We start from the raw sequence: 19,812 nt of genomic DNA on the forward strand, positions 1-19,812 counted from the left end.
TAACTTGCGATGTGTGGAGGAGTAAAGTGTCGGAGTATATATATAGAAGTCTCTGTTATAACTGAAATGTCACATTATTGAACATTAACAAGTGCATTTTATTTGGATTATCATTGTTCACATGAATAAATTGAACATTTGCCACAGAACCAATTCTTGAAAGAAATCTACCATCCAAATCTATCATGATAAACCAGGAAAACTTATTCATTAATCCAGGCAGAGTGATTGTGGTAATATTCTTATATTTGTTATCCATGGCCTTCTTCTAAACTCAACTTTTAAAATTATACTAAAGAGTCAGAAGGACTCTGGGGGGTGTTACCTGAGCCCCTCTGTTCTGCAGATTCACAGGCTGTTACACTGTGCCAGAGCACTTCCCCTCCCACTGTGTGATATTAAGCAGGAAGAGGGAGTCGAAAGCACTATGGGAACAGGGGGAGACAGTTGTTACAACCTGTAAACCTGCAGCACAGAGGTTTTCTGGTAACACCCCCCAGAAGCCCTTCATGCTCATTAGCAAAGTTTTAAATTTTGATCTTCAAACGAAATATGTCATGGATAACAAATATAAGAAAATAAGCACAGTCACAATGGAAAGTAAAATCCAGAGCTGCACTAAAGCTGCCATGGACATTCGATAAGGTTGACCAAACCAGATGATTTTAGCGGGATCAACCAATAACTAATTTGTATGCAGGTGTCATGACTCCTCAAATGAGGTAGTTTTCTCCATGAATTAGATTGTGTTGGAGCCTTGTCCAACTGAAAAATGTTGGCACCTTTCTGGTACTTGGGTTATGTGGAGATGGAGAGTCTACCTTGAGACCTACCATGAAGAAGACTATATAACTGAGTTACATAACTTATGACCTCAGTTGTTGGGACTCAAAAGCATGACAGTCACTACCCCTTTGTTAATAGATGCTATCAAAGCCAACAAAAATTGATTCAGTTGTCTCATGCCTGTACCTGGGGTCAATTCACAACCGGCTTTGCAACACGGTTGTTGTTGGACACGCATCTAAATGGTTCACTGGTATGAGAATTGGATTCACAACCTTCATAGCTGACATTCATCCCTTTGTTCATGATTGGTGTTTTCCAAGTTGAGTACTCAAGATATTTCCTTACACCCACTCATATCTAATTTTTACCACAGCACCAAATATTGTTGGATACATAGGGTCTGTAGTAGGAACAATTAACAGCTTTCACTTTTACCACCACGGGGTAAAATCTAGGACAGACAATCTCAGTGCTTTTCCAAGGATGCATCTCTTCTTAAAATTTCCAATCATGCCTTTCCCGCAGATGATAAAGGCCTTCTACTTTGACTAATAATAAGCAATACACATAATAAACATTATCAAATATATATTATCAAATAAACTACTATCTAAAATTATAGACCCAAACTTTGAATTTTAAATGGCAATGAGGGAAAATGTAGTTAGTGATCTAAACTCCATCATAATTATAGCTCAAGGAAAAGCCAGAAAGTGCAGTGTACAAAGCTGCTTTACTTTGCCTAAAGATGCAGATCTGAAATCCCCCAGCCCTGGTTTTCTTTTCCTGTTATGTGCAGCCCCACGATGTGTTACAACACTGATTCACATTGCTTGCTATTTTTTGCACAAAATATGGAGATGCATAGAACCAGGTCACACAATCACCTGTCCTCTGTCAATACAGACAGAACAAATCATTAGCCAATAATGAATGATAAAGAAGGGGGTGAAGCACTAACTTTTATTAGTATATTAAAAGGGTCCAAGAGTTGGACAGCAAAATCAAACTAGTAAAAAGCCAATATACTCTTGACAATCAAAAAGCCAATCTGTCTAACAAAACACATTAGACTTAGTAGAGAAATCATGAGAAAAGTGCGGGTAATAAATGGGGTGGATCCATCTTCTTAAGGGAGTGGAGCTCTGGGGCTGCAGAAGGTAAGCAGGGAAAATCTGGCCAGGAAATAGACACCGACACTGCACCTAGAAATCCCTGTCACTATACTTGCCCTATAGCCCATAAACTCCCTTCCTAACAAGGACGGTCCCAGGGAATCCCTCGGAGTGACTAGAGGTCCCTAGAAGACCCTTCCACAGGACCAACATCCCGACGTGTTTCAGAGTCCACCCTGCCGATGAACCTTCACTAGGGGATCTTTATATGACAAATAGTAAATTGCAGGTCGTTCAGGAGTAATGGACAGTGGCCCAACACAGTGGTGTAACTAAGGCGGCTATTTTGAGAGCAATTCTTTAAATGACAAAATGGAAATTATTTAATGATCAAAACAGACATTCACTATTGATGGTGTAAGAGTTATTGAATGATTTTGTATGTCTAATTCTGGGAGGTATATTTTGTATATGGGGCACAAGTATAATGGTGTATGTAGACTATGCATTATACGGGAGATCCTACTGAGGAGAGCAGTGCTGCCACCTGTGATGCATGAAATAGTAGACTTGGTGCCAAAGCCATGAATAGAAGCTTAACACATGCTGGATTACATATTTTCCAAAATAGAAGACACTGCCAGTACAGACATCCAGAGTGAACCACACTGTGTAATACTATGAAGCACATACACATAAAGAAAAGTTGTGCACGATAAAATGATAAATGCTAATTCTGGCCAAATAGAATGTGGCTATGGAAAACCTTGGTAGAAATTATGGGTTAGGTTAATGCAAAAGTGATGTAGCTCTCTCTCTGACTTTGAACATACAAATTCTACACAAACTATATGTGTGTCCAAAAACTCTATTCCATGTCAACATTCAGGTAAAATTGATAATAAATCTGAGGTCGCTACGGGCTGTCTTCCATCATGGAACTTCTAAAAGTGGCAAGAGGTCTGGAAATGTATCAAAACTTATTATTCATGGTGATTGAGCTTTTAATGGAAACCTGCACCTTGAAGTTGTTTGTAGCTTATTATTTAGCATATCTTTCCATGGGCCCTGCCAGGTTCTTTATTTGACAAACAAATTGTTAAAATTGTAGGTTTTTCTATAATTAGAGATGTGGAAAATAAAAAAGAAAACACTGCACGGTGGCTCAGTGGTTAGCATTACAGCTGTGCAGCACTGGGGACCCGGGTTCAAGTCCCTGGGTCAACATCTGCAAAGAGTTTGTATGTTCTCTCTGTGTTTGCATGGGTTTCTTCTGGGTCCCCCAATTTCTTCCCACACTCCAAAACATACTGGTATGTTAATAAGATTATGAGCCCCATGGGGACAGGGACAGATTTGGCAAGTTCTGTGCAGCACTGTGTAATCTGTGTGCGCTATTTAAATAAAGAATTATTATTTTTATTATTAACCCCTTAAGGACGGAGGGTTTTTCGCCTCATTTCTCGCTCTCCAACTTCAAAAATCCATAACTTTTTCATTTTTCCGTGTACAGACCTGTGTGAGGGCTTATTTTGTGCGTAACAAATTTTACTTTCCCGTAATGTTATTTATTTTAACATGCCGTGTACTGCGAAGCTGAAAAAAAATTCCAAATGTGGAAAAATTGAAAAAAAAACGCACGTGCGTCACGTTCTTGTGGGCTCAGTTTTTACGACTTTCACTCTTCGCTCCAAATAATACGCCTACTTTATTCTTTGGTTCGGTGCGATCGCGGTGATACCAAATTTATATAGGTTTTATTGTGTTTTAATACATTTTCAAAAATTAAACGAATGTGTACAAAAAAGAAAAAAAATTTTTTGCCATCTTCTGACGTTAATAACTTTTTCATACTTTGGCGCACGGAAATGTGTGAGGGGTCATTTTTTGCGAAATGAAGCGACGTTTTCATTGCTACCATTTTGAGGTCTGTGCGACATTTTGATCATTTTTTATTTCATTTTTTATGTTATGTAAAAAGGTGTAAAAGTCGCATTTCGGACATTTGGGCGCCATTTCCCGCCTCGGAGGTCACCGCCGGCCGTAACCGTTTTTATATTTTGATAGATCGGGCATTTTGGGACGCGGCGATACCTAATATGTTTGTGATTTTTACTGTTTATTATGTTTTATATCAGTTCTAGGGAAAGGGGGGTGATTTGAACTTTTAATATTTTATTAATTTTTTTTATTTTTTAAACTTTTTTTTTTCTTTTTTTTTTCACTATCTTTTAGGCCATCTAGGGTACATTAACCCTAGATGGTCAGATCGCTGCTACCATATACTGCAATACTTCTGTATTGCAATATATGGCATTTTTGCAGCACATTCATTACAATGAGCCACTGGCTCATTGTAACGAATCTGCAGCTGCCAGATAGCCTCGTGTCAAAAGAAGACACGAGGCTACCATGGCAACCGATCGCCGCCCCCCGATGACGTTCGGGGGCGTGGCGATCGAAAAAAAGATGGCGGCGCCCGCGCACCGCCGTCTTTTAAATGCCGCCGGCGACTTTGCCGGCGGCAACGGGGGGGTTAATAGCCGCGATCGGTGCTAGCACCGACCGCGGTTATTAGCGGTGGGGGTTTTGTGCAATATGCAAAAACCCCCACCTCTGTATGAAGAGGACTCAGCCCGTGAGCCCTCTTCATACATCCCTTATACCTCTGCGCCGTAGAGCTACGGCGCAGAGCGTTAAGGGGTTAAAACACAGCCAAATTCTCATAAAATGTATTTAGGATAAGAACCCGATTTAAAGAGTAGGTAGTTTTCACCGATATGTGGTCAATAAAGTATCACCTGTATACTGTAGATAATTTGGTCCTGATAGCGGCAAAATTCTAAATAAAATGTGTTATTTTGCAAAATGTATTTTCCTTACATGGAGAAATGTTTCCTTGCATCGATGATCTTATTATCATTTGTGACATGTCTTTTATTTTAATATAATTGTGTAAAACAATTGTACAAGGCCCACTGGCTGCTTCCAGTCCCATGATCCCCATATGCACCATTTGCCTAGAAATACCTTGAACTATGAGTGCAATTTATAACCAATTTCCATTGACTCTTGCAGCAATTTAGCTGCGCTATTATCCTGGAAAGTTATGACAAAGGAAATGTTAATAGCACGCCAGGCTCCATCATTTCACTCAAAGAAAATCTTCAGAAGCATGTTGCTCACTTGGCTGACCGTGGACCAGGAATTATCTGCCAATTTGTTTTCGCTCTAGCTGGCCCATGGCGTTTTCCATTTGCCAGGGAAGCAGCAGGCAGGACTCAGTCCAATGCACTGCTAGGATTCCTCGCTTGGCTCCCAGTTGAGCATGCTGTGTTCCATTTCTGCTTGCTTTTCCATCCCATTTTTGTTTCAATACAGGAGACAAGGAAGCAGCTGCGAATAAGACTGCTAAAAGGGTGGGGGATGGGATAAATAGGCCTCAATGATGCTTATAAGAAATGCCATCTAATCCTCTGCGTTTTGTCTTAAATCCATTTATCTATTGAGTGATGTATAAAAATGAAGTTGTTTTCAAAAGCAACGTGATATGTCTAATAAATAATACAAGTTGAAACTAGTTTTAAGGAAATTTATGGAACATAAAGAGGTTTAGCTTAACCGGAATATTATGTAGAAATAGAATCAGCTCCTGTGGAGATGGAGTGTTACAAGACTGTGCATTCTGTTAATATTCACAGCTTGTGCAGAAGTGCTTTAGGTCTACTAAAAGAACAAAAAAACAAATAAAAATGTTAAGGTTTTCAGATTATTGCAGTCTTATAGCAGACTCCCTGCAAAAAGAATCTGACAAAGGGAGATGCATCTGACAATAGATCCGGCCAAGGCCAGGCTGTCAATTGTAATCATGTGAAACCAAAGGATGTCTATTTATCATCAGTATTTGCTTTCCATTAATATCCTACTTAAAGAGACACTCCAGCCAAAACAAAGATTTCCCATGAGCTGTGGGATCTTCCTTGCTGTTTCTATCTGTATACTTTTCGTTGGGATGGTTGTAGAACAGCCGTGAGAAGTGTATGGAGATCTGTGAATCATCCAGCACTGGCGTCACATCTTTATGTTTTTGTTTTTTAATTGCACTGATTGTATTAGTAAGGCTTTTCATTGAGGAGTTACTAATATTAAGCACAAAATTACAAATAAGCTGAAATACTAAAAGTATAAAATCTGGGAAGCTTATTCAGGAGAATATAGATGTAAGGTATAATTGTGTGCACCTCCAGCCTGAAGAGATGGTTCTCTCTCTGGCTTGTCAGGTGATGCTGTGTTGCGGCATCATAGGATGTTGGCAAACCCATGGTGCTACTCCTTAGATTCTTATTTTTTCTTAGCCCTCACTGTTCCTGAACAATCATTACCATTAGTTTTGCCTTATATGTGAATGAGGTTGTCTACCACAAGTGCGTCAAGTTCAGGACCACCCATCTGAAAGTCTGGTAAATAACGTGTTGGCTGCTAAAAGGTCTCAAATTTGGTTTATTTGTTCATTTAAAGTCATGGCAACCAAAACATCTAAAATACTATTTTAGTAGTACCTTAACTTTAAAACCAACACCTCCACATTACGCATTTAGTATAATTCCCTCTGTTAAATAAGATATTTTATTATTAGGTAGTTGGTGGCGGATCTGTAGCACTAGGTACACGTTATCCTGGTTTCTATTCTTGTCATGTTGAATAAGTTAGAATGTTTTTCAATAGGATTTGTATGGCAGTACGACCCGTTTACTGCTTAACCCTTCCAGTAACTGTATAACAACAGCTCCTTTTTTGTAGAACCCTTTTTTTTTAGCAGTTTATGTTACTCGGTAATGTTATTTTTTTTGCCTGGAATGTTTTATAGCCTTAGATTTAGTGATGCTTTACACAATAATAATCAGAGCACTAGATTTATATGTCACTGCTGTGTGTACAAGCATATGAAGAGCACAGAGTGGAAATCCCATGGGAGAGATAGAATAGCAGAGGAAGGAAACGCATTTGAAGATTCATATAGCTCATGGATCTTTGTGGCATCAGCGCAGCAATAACCAAGTCAACAGTGTCTGCTATTTTACTACTCTCCAAGTCAAAGTCATTGCACGTTTTTTCAGTCTTTAAACTCCACAAATTAATGTACTTATTTTCAATAATGCTTACATTGCTATATTATTGTAATTATTGTTTTGAAAATTTTACCCTAAACAATAGTAAATAGATTCACAACATATTTTGCTATATTCTAATGTTTCCCTTGATTGTCTTTCCTCTAATCTCATTTTGTGTAGAATATAATTTGACATTTTCCTGCGAAATTATAAGGAAATATCTTCAAAATCTCTGTCATTTCCCCTGTCTCCTTTTTTTGAATCTGTGTCTGGCTATAAGATAATTGATTGCATAAGAAGCCTCTTCCTATGTCCACAAAAGATCATAATAACAATAAATGTTTTCCAACTATTAGGATAAAGGGGTCCAACTCCATAACCATTTACTAGCCAATAAAAAGAAAAGATCAGCTCAATTGCCCAATGTTCTTTTTTCCTTTCCCAGTTTACTGTATAGCAATTCCATGTTTCCTTTCATTAGTATCCAGTGTATTTTTAGAATAACATATCACCCAACATTCCACAAAATTATTATCATTATTTTTCATATTGTAAAATAAAAAAACACCTTGTGATGAATATAGGAGACTGCAAGCGAGGATATAGAAAAGAGCGAGGACTACAAGACTGTGGCAAAGTGCAACAGTGCTGATAAGTGTATAGTTTGTATTGATAGTAAGGGTTTTTTTACTATCTGTGTTCAAACCCATTTAAGTAGACATTCCATGGACATGGCTACCAAGTGTGTGTCTTATGAAATGTATACAAGCCTTGAACAGCCGTTTGAGGGTGAATATGTTTGCATCCATCCTGTCAGACTAATCTGATCAGCTTCTACAAGGAGGTGAGTTCTAGACCGGACCTGGGAGAGGATGTTATGTATCTGGAGTTTTCTCAAGGCATTTCATACAGTATTGCATAAAAGGTTGATAATGACACTGACATAAAATGACACTGCTGGGACTAAGGGAAAATCTGTGTATTTGGGTAAGCAAATGGCTTAATGATAGAAACAGAGGGTCGTCATTAATGGCACATTGTCAGATTGGGTTAAAGTTATCAGTTCGGTGCCACAGGGTCAGGATTGGAGTCATTTCTTTTTAATATTTTTATTAATGACCTCATAGCGGGTTTACAGTGTACTGTTTCAATATTTGCAGATGATACTAACCTCTGTAAAGTAATTAATACAGAGGAGGATAGTATAACATTACAGAGAGATTTGTGAAAACTGTAGGCCTGGGATGACAAATGTCAGATGAGATTAAATGTAAGGTTATGCACTTTAGATTCATGAATCTAATGAAAATTAGATTCATGTGTTAAATGATACATTTCTTGGCAAAACTGATGGAGAAAAAGACTTGGGTGTATTGGTGGAGAGTAAACTCAATTTTAGTGATCAATGTCAGGTGTCTGCTTCCAAAGCAAATAAAATTATGGGATGTATAAAGAGAGGCATAGATTCTCACAATAAAGACATAGTTTTGCCCTTATACAAATCCCTGGTCAGATCCCACATGGAATATTGTGTACAGTTTTGGGCAACGGTGTATAAAAAGGACATAGTAGAACCAGACGGGTGCAGAGAAGGGCAACCTAGATTATTAGGGGAATGGGGGGGACTAGAATACAATGATAGATTATGAAAACTTGGGGTTATTCATCTTAGAAAAAAGACAATTGAGGGGAGACCTCATTACAATGTACAAATACCTGAAAGGCAGTGCAGAGATCTCTCCAGAGATCTTTAAATACCTAGACCTGTGACCAAGACAAGGGGACATCCTCTATGTCTAGAGGGGTGCTTCTTCTATCGCCATAGACAGGGACTCTTTACTGTAAGAGTAGTGACACTGTGGAACTCTCTTCCACAAGATGTTGTAATGTCTGGTCATTTGTACATGTTCAAAAGAGGAATGGATGCCTTTCTGGAGAGAAATAAAATCACATGGTATGGGAATAAATCTTTTTGTTAGTAGTTTATGTTGATCCAGGGATTTATTCTGACTACCATATTAGGGGTTGGGAAGGAATTTTTCCCTGCTCTTGGCCAATTAGCATCAGCTTTGTTGGGTTTCTGCCTTCTTCTGGATCAACACAATGTAATGTTTAGGTAGGACTTGATGGACTGATGTCTTTTCTAACCTTTTTACTATGATACTATGATATGCTAAGTTTCCATGTGCGTCCTGCAAAGAAAAACCTCTTCCCCCCAGGATCATCTTACTTGCAAGCTGTAAAGCTCCAGGGATTCTGGCTTCAAAGGCTGATGCCAAAACCTCAAAGAATCTCTGGGACATAACTCTATAAGGAAGTTGTTAAGTTATGTTAAGTTATGGTGTGTCCCTCAGCTGAAGAGATATGCGAAACTGTAGAAGCATAGAAGATGGATCATATTTGATCTTTAAAGACACTGTATGTCCAACCAGATCTGATGGAGCAAGAACCGTTGCACTATGATGTTCCAATGAGGAAATGAGATTTTTCAAGGTTCTAGGACTCTAATGATTGGACCCAGGTGGTAGCGGCACTAGCTCCTCCTAGGGTGCAGTGGGGCATCTCTAACTTTGCCCTTAAAAAAATGTGGAGCCTATAGAGGTATTTGGTGTCTTCTTAGAGAGCTTATGCCAAACAATTTAAGCAAAGAGTGGCCCACCCATTCCTCTTCCAGTCAATTTAAGATCTTAATTTAACCTGGGTTGCTCTCTTAACTTAATCTACTAATACCCACATATGTGTTCCCACATATGTGTTCTTGGCTCAGTATATATACACTAACTGGCTGGCTTCTGGCTTGGTATAATCCTATTATGCACCAGGCTTATATCTAACAAGAGGCTGGTAGCAGTACTACCCCGCTGTCTGAGCTCTGTTTCACTGAGGCAAGCAAAAAGAGTGAATTACATAATCCCAAAAATGTTCTTACCCCAGTGGAGTATACATGGCCTTTAAGTCTCTGTATGTCTACAACGGTGGCCTGCAAAGCCAAAATCTCCATTTCCATAAGAAGGACTTTACCTGACCTATGTTAGTGGCCTATCAAACAGCCACAATGGTTACCTACACTGCACTGATAAAATGCAGAAACAGTCCTGTCCACAGTTTTGCCACATCATATCCCTAGGCTTCATGCATTGATTTACAGTCATGGCCAAAAGTTTTGAGAATGATACGAATGTTAATTTTTACAAAGTCTACTGGATAAGGTTTTATAATGGCAATTTGCATATACTCCAGAATGTTATAAAGAGTGATCAGTTTAACAACAATTAATTGCAAAGTCAATATTTGCCTAGAAAATGAAAATTTTCCCCCAAAACACATTTCAACTTCATTGCAGGCCAGCTAACATAGTTTCAGTGATTGCTCCAGTAATACAGGTGTGGGTGTTAATGAGGACAGCGCTGGAGATCAATCTACCATGATTAAGTAAAAATCACACCATTGGAAACTTTAAAAGGAGGCTGGTGCTTGGCATCATTGTTTCTCTTCTGTTAACCATGGTTATCTCTAAAGAAACACATGCAGTCATCATTGCACTGCACAAAACTGACCTAACAGGGAAGAGTATTTCAGCTAGAGAGATTGCACCTCAGTCAACAATCCATGGCATCATCAAGGAATTCAAGGAGAGCGGTTCCATTGTTGCCAAAAAGGCTCCAGGGCGCCCAAGAAGGACCAGCAAGCAACAGGACCGTCTCTTTAAAGTGTTTCAGCTTCTGTATGCACTGTGAGGCGGAAACTCCTAGTGCAAGGCCTGGTGTCAAGGAGGGCAGCAAAGAAGCCACTTCTCTCCTCAGTGGTCTTCTCAGTGGACTGCTGAGGACTGGGGTAAAGTCATTTTCTCAGATGAATCCCCTTTCCAATTGTTTGGAACATCTGTTTGGAGAAGACAATGTGAGCAATACCACCAGTCTTATGCCAACTGTAAAGCATCCTGCAATTCATTCATTCCATTTATGTGTGGGATTGCTTTTCAGCCAAGGGAATCCTCTCTTTTACAGTCTTGCCTAAAAACACATCCATGAATAAAGAATGGTACCAGAATGTCCTCCAAGAGCAACTTCTCCCAACCGTCCAAGAGCAGTTTGGTGATCAACAATGCCTTTTCCAGCATGATGGAGCACCTTGCCATAAAGCAAAGGTGATAACTAAATGGCTCAGGGAACAAAACATAGAGATTTGGGGTCCATGGCCTGGAAACTCCCCAGATCTTAATCCCATTGAGAACTTGTGGTCAATCATCAAGAGACGGGTGGACAAACAAAAAGAATGGACTGCTATCAGTCAGGATTTGGTCCAGAAGTTGATTGAGAGCTGCCAGGGAGAATTGCAGAAGTCCTGAAGAAGAAGGGTCAACACTGCAAATTTGCTGCATTAACTCATTCTAACTGTCACTAAAAGCTTTTGTTACTCATAATATGATTGGACTTGTATTTCTGTATGTGATAAAAACATCTGACAAACACACATAAAAACCAGAGGACAACAGATCATGTGAAAATATAATATTTGTGTCATTCTCAAAACTTATGGATATGACTGTATAGAGAGATGACTTTTAAAGCAGCACTGAGGCAGTTTTCCTTACCCCACTTCAGAAAACATATTTGCATATTTACTTGAATTCTAATGTTAAAAGGATAATTAATTCCTAATCCAGGCACCTTTTAGAGATAGAGACAGACACATGCTATCAATTGATAAATATCTGATATATATATATATATATATATATATATATATATATATAATATATACCTATAAATACATGCACCACCTGATGAGCATGTTAAAAGACTAACCATCAAAAGCTAAAATTGATTAGACTGAAAGACTAAAAGCTTCTTAAGACACACACCGCTTAAAAACAGCCAATAAAAACATTGCCACCATAAAAACAGCCAATTTAAGTTTTTTTTTATGAAAGCGGCTCCTATTTAGACGTACCCTATAAAAGCGCCATTATTCCTCCAAGGCCTGGTTTTAGCATACATATGTGAATTCACTTGAGAGTTCCTATTTAAAATATTAATTTATTGTGTAGCTATTAAATAATATTGGCAGAATATTCTACTGTGTAGAAATAAAATTTAAGAACAGGTATAGTGACTGACTCCAATAAATCTATTAGTTTCCCTCAAATTTCAATATACATCCTACAGAAAAAGAAATGTCTAAATATATTTCTATAGTTAAAATGACAGATACACCACACAATTCAGAAGATATATACTAGCCATGACTTTCACTGCATGTAATTATATATATATATATATATATATATATATAATAAAAAATGTACAGCAGGACAATCCAAAAACAATGCAAGGTAGGGTGCTATCCTTTGCTCTCACCAAAAAGAGTCCATAAATATCAAAAGAAAACGGCAGCACTCCAATTCAAGTGAAGCAAATGGTGTTTATTCCACCCTGTGGTGTTTATTCCCTGTGACGTCGCAGAGGGTGGAATAAACACCATTTGTTTCACCTGAATTGGAGTGCTGCCATTTTCCTTTGATAAAGGAAACATAAACATAATGAATGTGTTTTAAGAATCAAAATAAATATTTGTGCCTTTAACATCTGTGCCCGTTCGTGTATGGCTGAGGCAGAGGATGTGTTATTTTGTTCTTAGGTTACATTCTGTCCTTAACTGGTCTGTACATTCCTTTATTCCATTCCTGTCTCACTTCATTGATTTCCACCACACCCATCTGTCTCCTGTTGATTTAATTAAGTTAGCTTAATTCTTCCTCCACTCACAGTTCTCCCTTTCTGGTCGACTTGTCTAGATGTCAGGAAACTGGTCCAATAAACTTCTGGACTGGATCTCATGTAAGATTTGGATTGCATTTCACTTAGCTTGCTATATGTCTCATTTGGAGCTTGCTGGCATTTTTTTATTTTTTGTTTTTTGGATTTCCTTCATCTGTTTTCTGATCATTCATTTTGCCTATTGATTCTGTACTGCATTGTGCATCTTGTTCTGATGTGTGCCTGTTGATTACACTTCTATGTTTGTATTGTCCAGTCTTTGTCTCAGTGTTTCCAGTTTGTCACAAGAAGGGAACATCAGCTTTTTGCCACCTACCACTTACGGTAGGCTGGGCAATTAGCTAGAAAAATCTGGTAGGGGGACTTAATCTTCGGGCTCACTGTCTTGGTCTATCCTTTTTCTCCACCTTAGCCATTCCCTCAACAAAGCTTTCTTTACAAACACGAGTCACTTATCTGAAGCTTGCAATATGGTTTGGACTGATTGAACATAAAGGGTTCTAGAATTTTGAATTGACATTCACTCCTATCACTTGTAAACATCGCAGAGGGCAAGACCTGGCATGAAATTTAGCAACATAAACAATAAAAATTAATAATTACTTGTTTTTCCTGAGTATGACAATATAAAGATCAGGAACAGTGTTAGACGAAGGTCTTCAGTTTACTCATTAAAATGTTTTGCAGTAGCCTATTAGTGCAGTTATGAATTTATGGGAGTGCATGTACGAGAGTCACAGTGTGTAATTAGCCATTACAGCAAAGGTTAGATTGCAGCATGTCCTCTTCGTCTGGTCCAATATAAAATGTACCTTGTCCGGCAAAAAATAAAACATTTTCTTATCATCAGTTTTCAATATTTCAGCACATACGTAAAAAACTGGTTTTTCCTACATTCCACATATTTATTTGCCACACTGCCAGTTACACACTGACAGCCACAGGGTACGCTGCAGCCCGTTTTAGACTGTGCAAACTTATATATGCATTGTTACGGTCTATCCCTGGGCCACCTCAGGGCGCCACGCAATGCTTCATTTGAGCAAAAAAGGAAAGTTTCACTGTTCTGTTTGTACAGATACTTGTGGGACATTGAGAGTCTGTGGGGAACTTTTATCATACAATGGTGCACACGTACCAGTTTATTGTGAAGCCCCCGCCCCTCTGACACCACAGGATACATTAGGATGCTCCAGCTTCCTTATGTATCTGCCAGTGGCTCCAGCACTGGACAAATTTACGTAGAATTGTGCTATAGCCTGCAAACTTTCAGGCCTGATTGGTCATAAGCTATAACTTATGCAAAGACACAGGGCAGGAACACCGCACTACGCTACGGGCTGCTTCCTCTTAACGCCACCTCTCTTGGTGTGGAGATGGTGTGAAGGGGTAATTACTAATGACTCACTATAACTATGATTATTTCAGCGCTTGTACACCAAAAAACTGGCGTACAAGCACTAATAAATGTCCCTCTCTTCCATTCGATCACGCTGAGACTACTGTTTCTTGTAGCCTGAGACGACACAGTCAGAGTTCAGGCGTTGTCCATCTGGAAGCTGACCCACATCTTAATAAGAATTTTATAGTTTCTTATCTTGAAATTTTTTAACAAAGTGTCCATATTTACAATCTGAAGAGTAAGTTCTAATACCAAAAGACCAGGACAACTTGTTAGGACCATGTCATACTTGTGGCTGCATAGTCTCACTCTATACTCTTAATATGCATTTCATGACATCTACAAGTTGGACTTAGAGGACTCTCTCACTGTTATTATAATAGTGGTAGCATTCATTTCATATTCCTGTTTAGATCTGCATGAGATAGTTCATCACTCTGCTCAACAACTGGAACACAAAGCCTAAACGTAATTTATCATGTGCAACAAAGTACTGTAGCTGCTATTGTATGTTTAGTGACATATCTCTTTACATAATATAACCAAACACTGAGTGTGTAAACCAAGAACATTATTTATTATATAGGTAAGTGATAGACTGCACCACGCTCTTCCCAGAGAGCAGTGTTTAGTTGTTTCTGCCACATTACCCCCCACCCCCCCTGTTATATCATCCGTGGCTTGGAAAGTGTTAACATCAGGCTTTGGACTGAGCTAGGGTAGCGTCTACACCTAAATTTGCCCTGATCATGGCAGCATCTACAATGGACTGACTGTGAGCAGAAAGACTGAAGAGGGGTAGAATTTACACTATACTGTGGTCTGACTAAGTATTCACACTTAATTTGGGACTGTAATACCCAGGACACATGTGCACACTCTCAGGTGGCATTATTATTTTAAGGGGGCTTTCTGGAGTATTATTTAGTTAGAGGGGATTCTATATAGTAATGATGAGAAGTTTGTAGTGAAGAAAAGCTGATTCAGGGGCTGCTGGAGCCACAAAGTCAATGCTGCAAACTTTAGAGGAAAAAGTTGCAGCTGGAAGAAATGTTCATTGTGGTCTGAGTCAGATGGAAAAGACAAGAAATATGAATTATTAGATGTGTCACAAAATGTTTACTGCACTATGACCAGTTAATAGTTGTATAGTAGGTTGGAGAATGACTAGAAGGCAGTGTGTGCTAAACTCCTAGCAATCCCTTAGATTGAATGAAAAAAACATTAGCAAATCAGACCATCTAATCCAGCATCAGTTCCTGATCTATCTTAGTTGAATGGACAGAAATGAAGCAACAGACACCAAGGCATCCATTGTGGAAAGCCTTCCTAGGAGAGCGTAGGCGGTTGTCACCACAATAGGCAGTACAAATATATTACTACAAATATATCTGTAAAAAGTGTATAAATTGAACAGTGACATTTTCATTACAAGATGCAACTTGAATGGAAATGTTACCATTTGTTGGCCTAATCTTATGTTTTCCTGTAGAAACATATAATCTATGAGCTGTTAGTTGCCACTGTTGTCCCAGATTGTTATTTGTAAGGTGCTGTAGTTTGAATAGAATGTGAATATGCATCTTATTAACTATTATCTAGAAGAAGCAATCTATAATTGTGAATACCAGAATACTGCATATTCATCATTTCATTCCATATTTATCTTACACATCTATCAATGTGTCTGTTCTATTGAGCTACTCGGTTCTGAGAACAGGTGGTTATAAATGGAGACGTGTAATTGAACTCCTGTAGACAGAAACAGATGTGCAGATACTGTGACATCCTCCCGCCTGCCTATACACCAATAGCTGAAAACAAAACCATTAAAAGGATATTTAATATTTTATGTGTGTTACAATTTACTTTACATAATTACATCTATGGACAAGTCTTAGGGATGTGTGACCTGTTACAAAGGACATTATAACCAGGCACTACAGTAGATGCATCTCAGTCTTGCTATGAGTGAGTGGTGGCCAACCTACGCCACTCAGAGCCCTCTCTGTGGGTACACAGACTAATTAAAATTTTTACTCTGGGTCTTTCAAAGGTAACAGTATCTTCAGGATACAGATGCTGGTGAATGCTGTGGCAGCAAAAGGTCACTGCTTAAATAACTGTGAGGTTTTTATGAGTGAGTTTTGGGTTGCAGTTCGGGCACTCGGTCTCAGAAAAGTTAACCATAACTTTTATAAGTCCTCTAACTAAACGCTAGTTGGCTGCAGGTCCTTCCAGTGTATTATAGTTACATGATTAAGGTGCTGCACCCTGGCATAGCAGAGAAGGATAAATCTTACAAGTAGAGGAAACCTCCCATTTCTAATACCACCAAGACTACACAGTATGGTATGTGCTTACATTACTTGCTGTTACATATGACAACCATCCATCCTATGAAAAGAAATATAATGACCTGACAATAAAAGTGCTCTTTTTTACCATTTTGTTCTTTTTCACTTTGTATTGCTCCAACCCACCATATGATCTTGTACAAAGATTTATTCATACCTTATGTTTATAAAGTTTAGTGATTTTAACTTTAAATACACATAGAAACTGTAAGCCATTATTATGTTTAAATTAGAAAATTAGAAAATGTTGAAAAAGTAGAAAATTTAGGCAAAATGCAAAGTAGTATTAGGTTGCAATATGCACAAAGTTGACACTGCTGAGCCTCAGTATACCAACAGAGACTGGCAGTGATAGGTGGCACCGAACTGGACCATAGTGTCGGAAAAAGGTGAGCATTATGGAGCAGATTTATAAAAAGTGTATAAAAGAGTTAGACAGTGCAGAGTTAGACTAGACAGTCTTATTCTGCACCAGATTTATAAAAGTGTCTAATGTTGGGTGATAAATCTGTCCTCATATAAGACTCTCTAGTCCTACTCTGCACCTCCTATTAGGTGGCTTACTTTATGTCAGAAAAATCGGACACAATTCTGTTGGGTCAGCAGTATTTCTGGCGCACAGACCTTTTTGCCACTCCCCCTTTGCTTAGGTCATACCCATTTTGTCGAGCTAGTCGTAATAAAGCCAGAAAACGGTCTAAAAGCTTTTATAAATGTGGTGCAGACAGTTTTTAAGTGTGAACTAATTTATAAATCTCCCCCTATTTCTTATCTATTATTTTTCAAACCACTGGAGCCCATGACATAACATTTTATGAATTAAAATGTAAATTAAACATTTACTAAACCACAACAAATTGAGCCCTGATATGAATTAGGAAGTGATTCTTAAAAAAAAAATGGAAAGATTTCCCAATATAACCTGTAAATATTTTAAAATTTAAAGTGGTCTATCATGCTATAAGGCTACATTCATACGAATGTATGGGGGGGGGGGCGTATATACAGCATATATACGTCCCCCATACATGGCAGATGGCTCACGGCGCCCTACGGGAGCGTTACGCTGCAGCATACGTGCGGAACCATACCGCTCCGTACCCGGGAGAACGATAGGACATGTCTTATCTTTCTCCGGAATATGGCGCCGTGCGCAATGTTTCTCTAAGGGGAGGGGGGATGAGCTTCTTCTCACCTCGGCGCCGATGTGTGCCCAACGTGGTATGGTACTGGGGGCACTTGTTAGTGTGAATGTCGCCAAGCTCTGTGTGGCAGAGTCTAAGGCTACAATATTATGGTCAACATTGTCTCTGGTAAGAAAAGTTGGTCTAAGCTGCAGGGACTCGGGTTGTGCTGATGCTCAAGGTACAAGACAAAGTTCTGTTTGCAGGACAGTAAACTCAAAACTTGAAGGAAAGGTAACTATGCTATGAAGAACCAAGAAAGCACTCAACTTTACACTGGGGAAGTACCTGCAGAAAATCCAGAGTTAAGCCTGGAAAGAATAAATGAAGCAAAAACTAAAGGCAAAAGAGAAATCCAGTAAATAATAATAATAATAATAATACAAGAAGATAACCAGTAACAACTAAAGTCATGGTGAGATGTATATACTCCACCCAGGGATAGCACTGGATGCTGAGTCAGGGTTCTGATTGGATTCATCCCACAGCTCAATAGAAAAGGCAAGAGGTAAGTATATCTGTGTAATACAAACACTCCTGACAACCAGCAGGCATGGCCATACTCCCCCAAAATGGAAATATCTCTAAAAACAGATCGCTGGGAAACATCATCTGGAAAGATGAAAACGTTCCCGTACATAATGTAATTTCCTATGGCTAAAAATCAGTCACGGGTCATGTGATATCACACAGGTGCACGGCTCGATATTTCACAGAGAGTAATCAGAGCCGTGTGATATAATGAGCCGTGCACCTGTGTAACATCACATGACCAGGCCAGATTTCTATCCTCAGGAAGTAAATAGGAAGAAAAATGACAGCAAGCAGAGATCTAGAAAACTGTGAGGATTTGATACAGAAAGTATATTGGATAATTGTATAACATTTCATTATACAAAGAATGTAAATGATTTTCTGAAAGTACCCTAATTGGAGAAAGGAGGTAGGTATAATTTAGACAGCCCCATTCATTTCTGTCTTTTAACACTGTACCTATGTAAATAAACAGTCTTGTTCTAGTAAAAGAAGATATATTACCAACTGCATGCGACAAGCAATTCACAAAAAAGCCATTTAAAAGTTCAATCCAGCCCAAAGCTCATAGCCACCAAATAAAAGGACAATGTTCAGTAGATTATAGCTACAGGACCAGGGTATTATTTAATGCAAGAGCAGATACTTCTAATAGTACATTAATAAATATAAATCTTGATGATATATCTATAAATGTAATAACTTGTACCCTGACAAGGATTTCAATAGCAGATTAGGTAAAGCATAGACTGTTTATTGATACTTATTATGTGAGGCCCTCTGGTGGTAACTGGGGTGTATAACATGATATAACTAAGGAGTTTAACAAATCCACAAATAGGGTAGACCATAATGTCAGAAATAACCATCAATACAATCTGTACTTACAGGAGTGCTGCCATCCGAAAATGTATTCATGCTGATAGAGCTGCTCAGTTTATCGGAGGACATAGAGGATGGCGATGGACTGCGCTTTTCCATACCGTTTGTGTTCATAGAATCCTGACGCTGAAGGTAATCTCTCCATGCCCGCTGGATGCTAAAAGGAATACATATACATGTTAGTATTGGTAATAAAATAACAACTTAACCATTACATTACATGCCAATTACACAAATAGTTGTAATGATCAGCAAATGTAAAATCAATGTACAGTCCAATCATTTACATTTATAGATTTCCATCAACTTTAGCAGGATTCCATATCTATCAGCCTTGTCTGAGCACTGGAGACAATATTCTAATGCTCCTCTGTTATTCATCCTGAATATCCATGACTAAATTGACAACTGGGTGTTACCATTCCCCCTTGTTGACGCTGTCTGGAACATATTGCATAATTGCATATTGTTCAGTTACACATTTTAAAAGCATAAAACGTTTAGATTACTATATAATTAATACTAGATTAATTGTGCAACGTAGAATTATAAGGGGAATTATTCAAATTATAAATTGTATTGACTAAAATAAACATTTCATAATGTTTTCTCTTTCACAATTGATGAGAATTTATGTATTTGTAATGGATTTGCATGG

At 38.5% G+C, this 19,812-nt stretch overlaps 1 protein-coding gene across 1 annotated transcript in view; it reads right to left on the reverse strand.

Moving 5' to 3' along the window:
• Positions 1-19,812, reverse strand: part of SCHIP1 (schwannomin interacting protein 1) — a 290,784-nt gene that overhangs the window by 196,435 nt on the left and 74,537 nt on the right. The window contains exon 4 of the mRNA XM_072142912.1: positions 19,161-19,311. Within this exon, the coding sequence (XP_071999013.1) occupies positions 19,161-19,311 (151 nt within the window). The remainder of the gene's footprint in view (positions 1-19,160; positions 19,312-19,812) is intronic.

The sequence above is a fragment of the Engystomops pustulosus genome, chromosome 3 (assembly GCF_040894005.1).
Source record: "Engystomops pustulosus chromosome 3, aEngPut4.maternal, whole genome shotgun sequence".
NCBI lineage: Eukaryota > Metazoa > Chordata > Amphibia > Anura > Leptodactylidae > Engystomops > Engystomops pustulosus.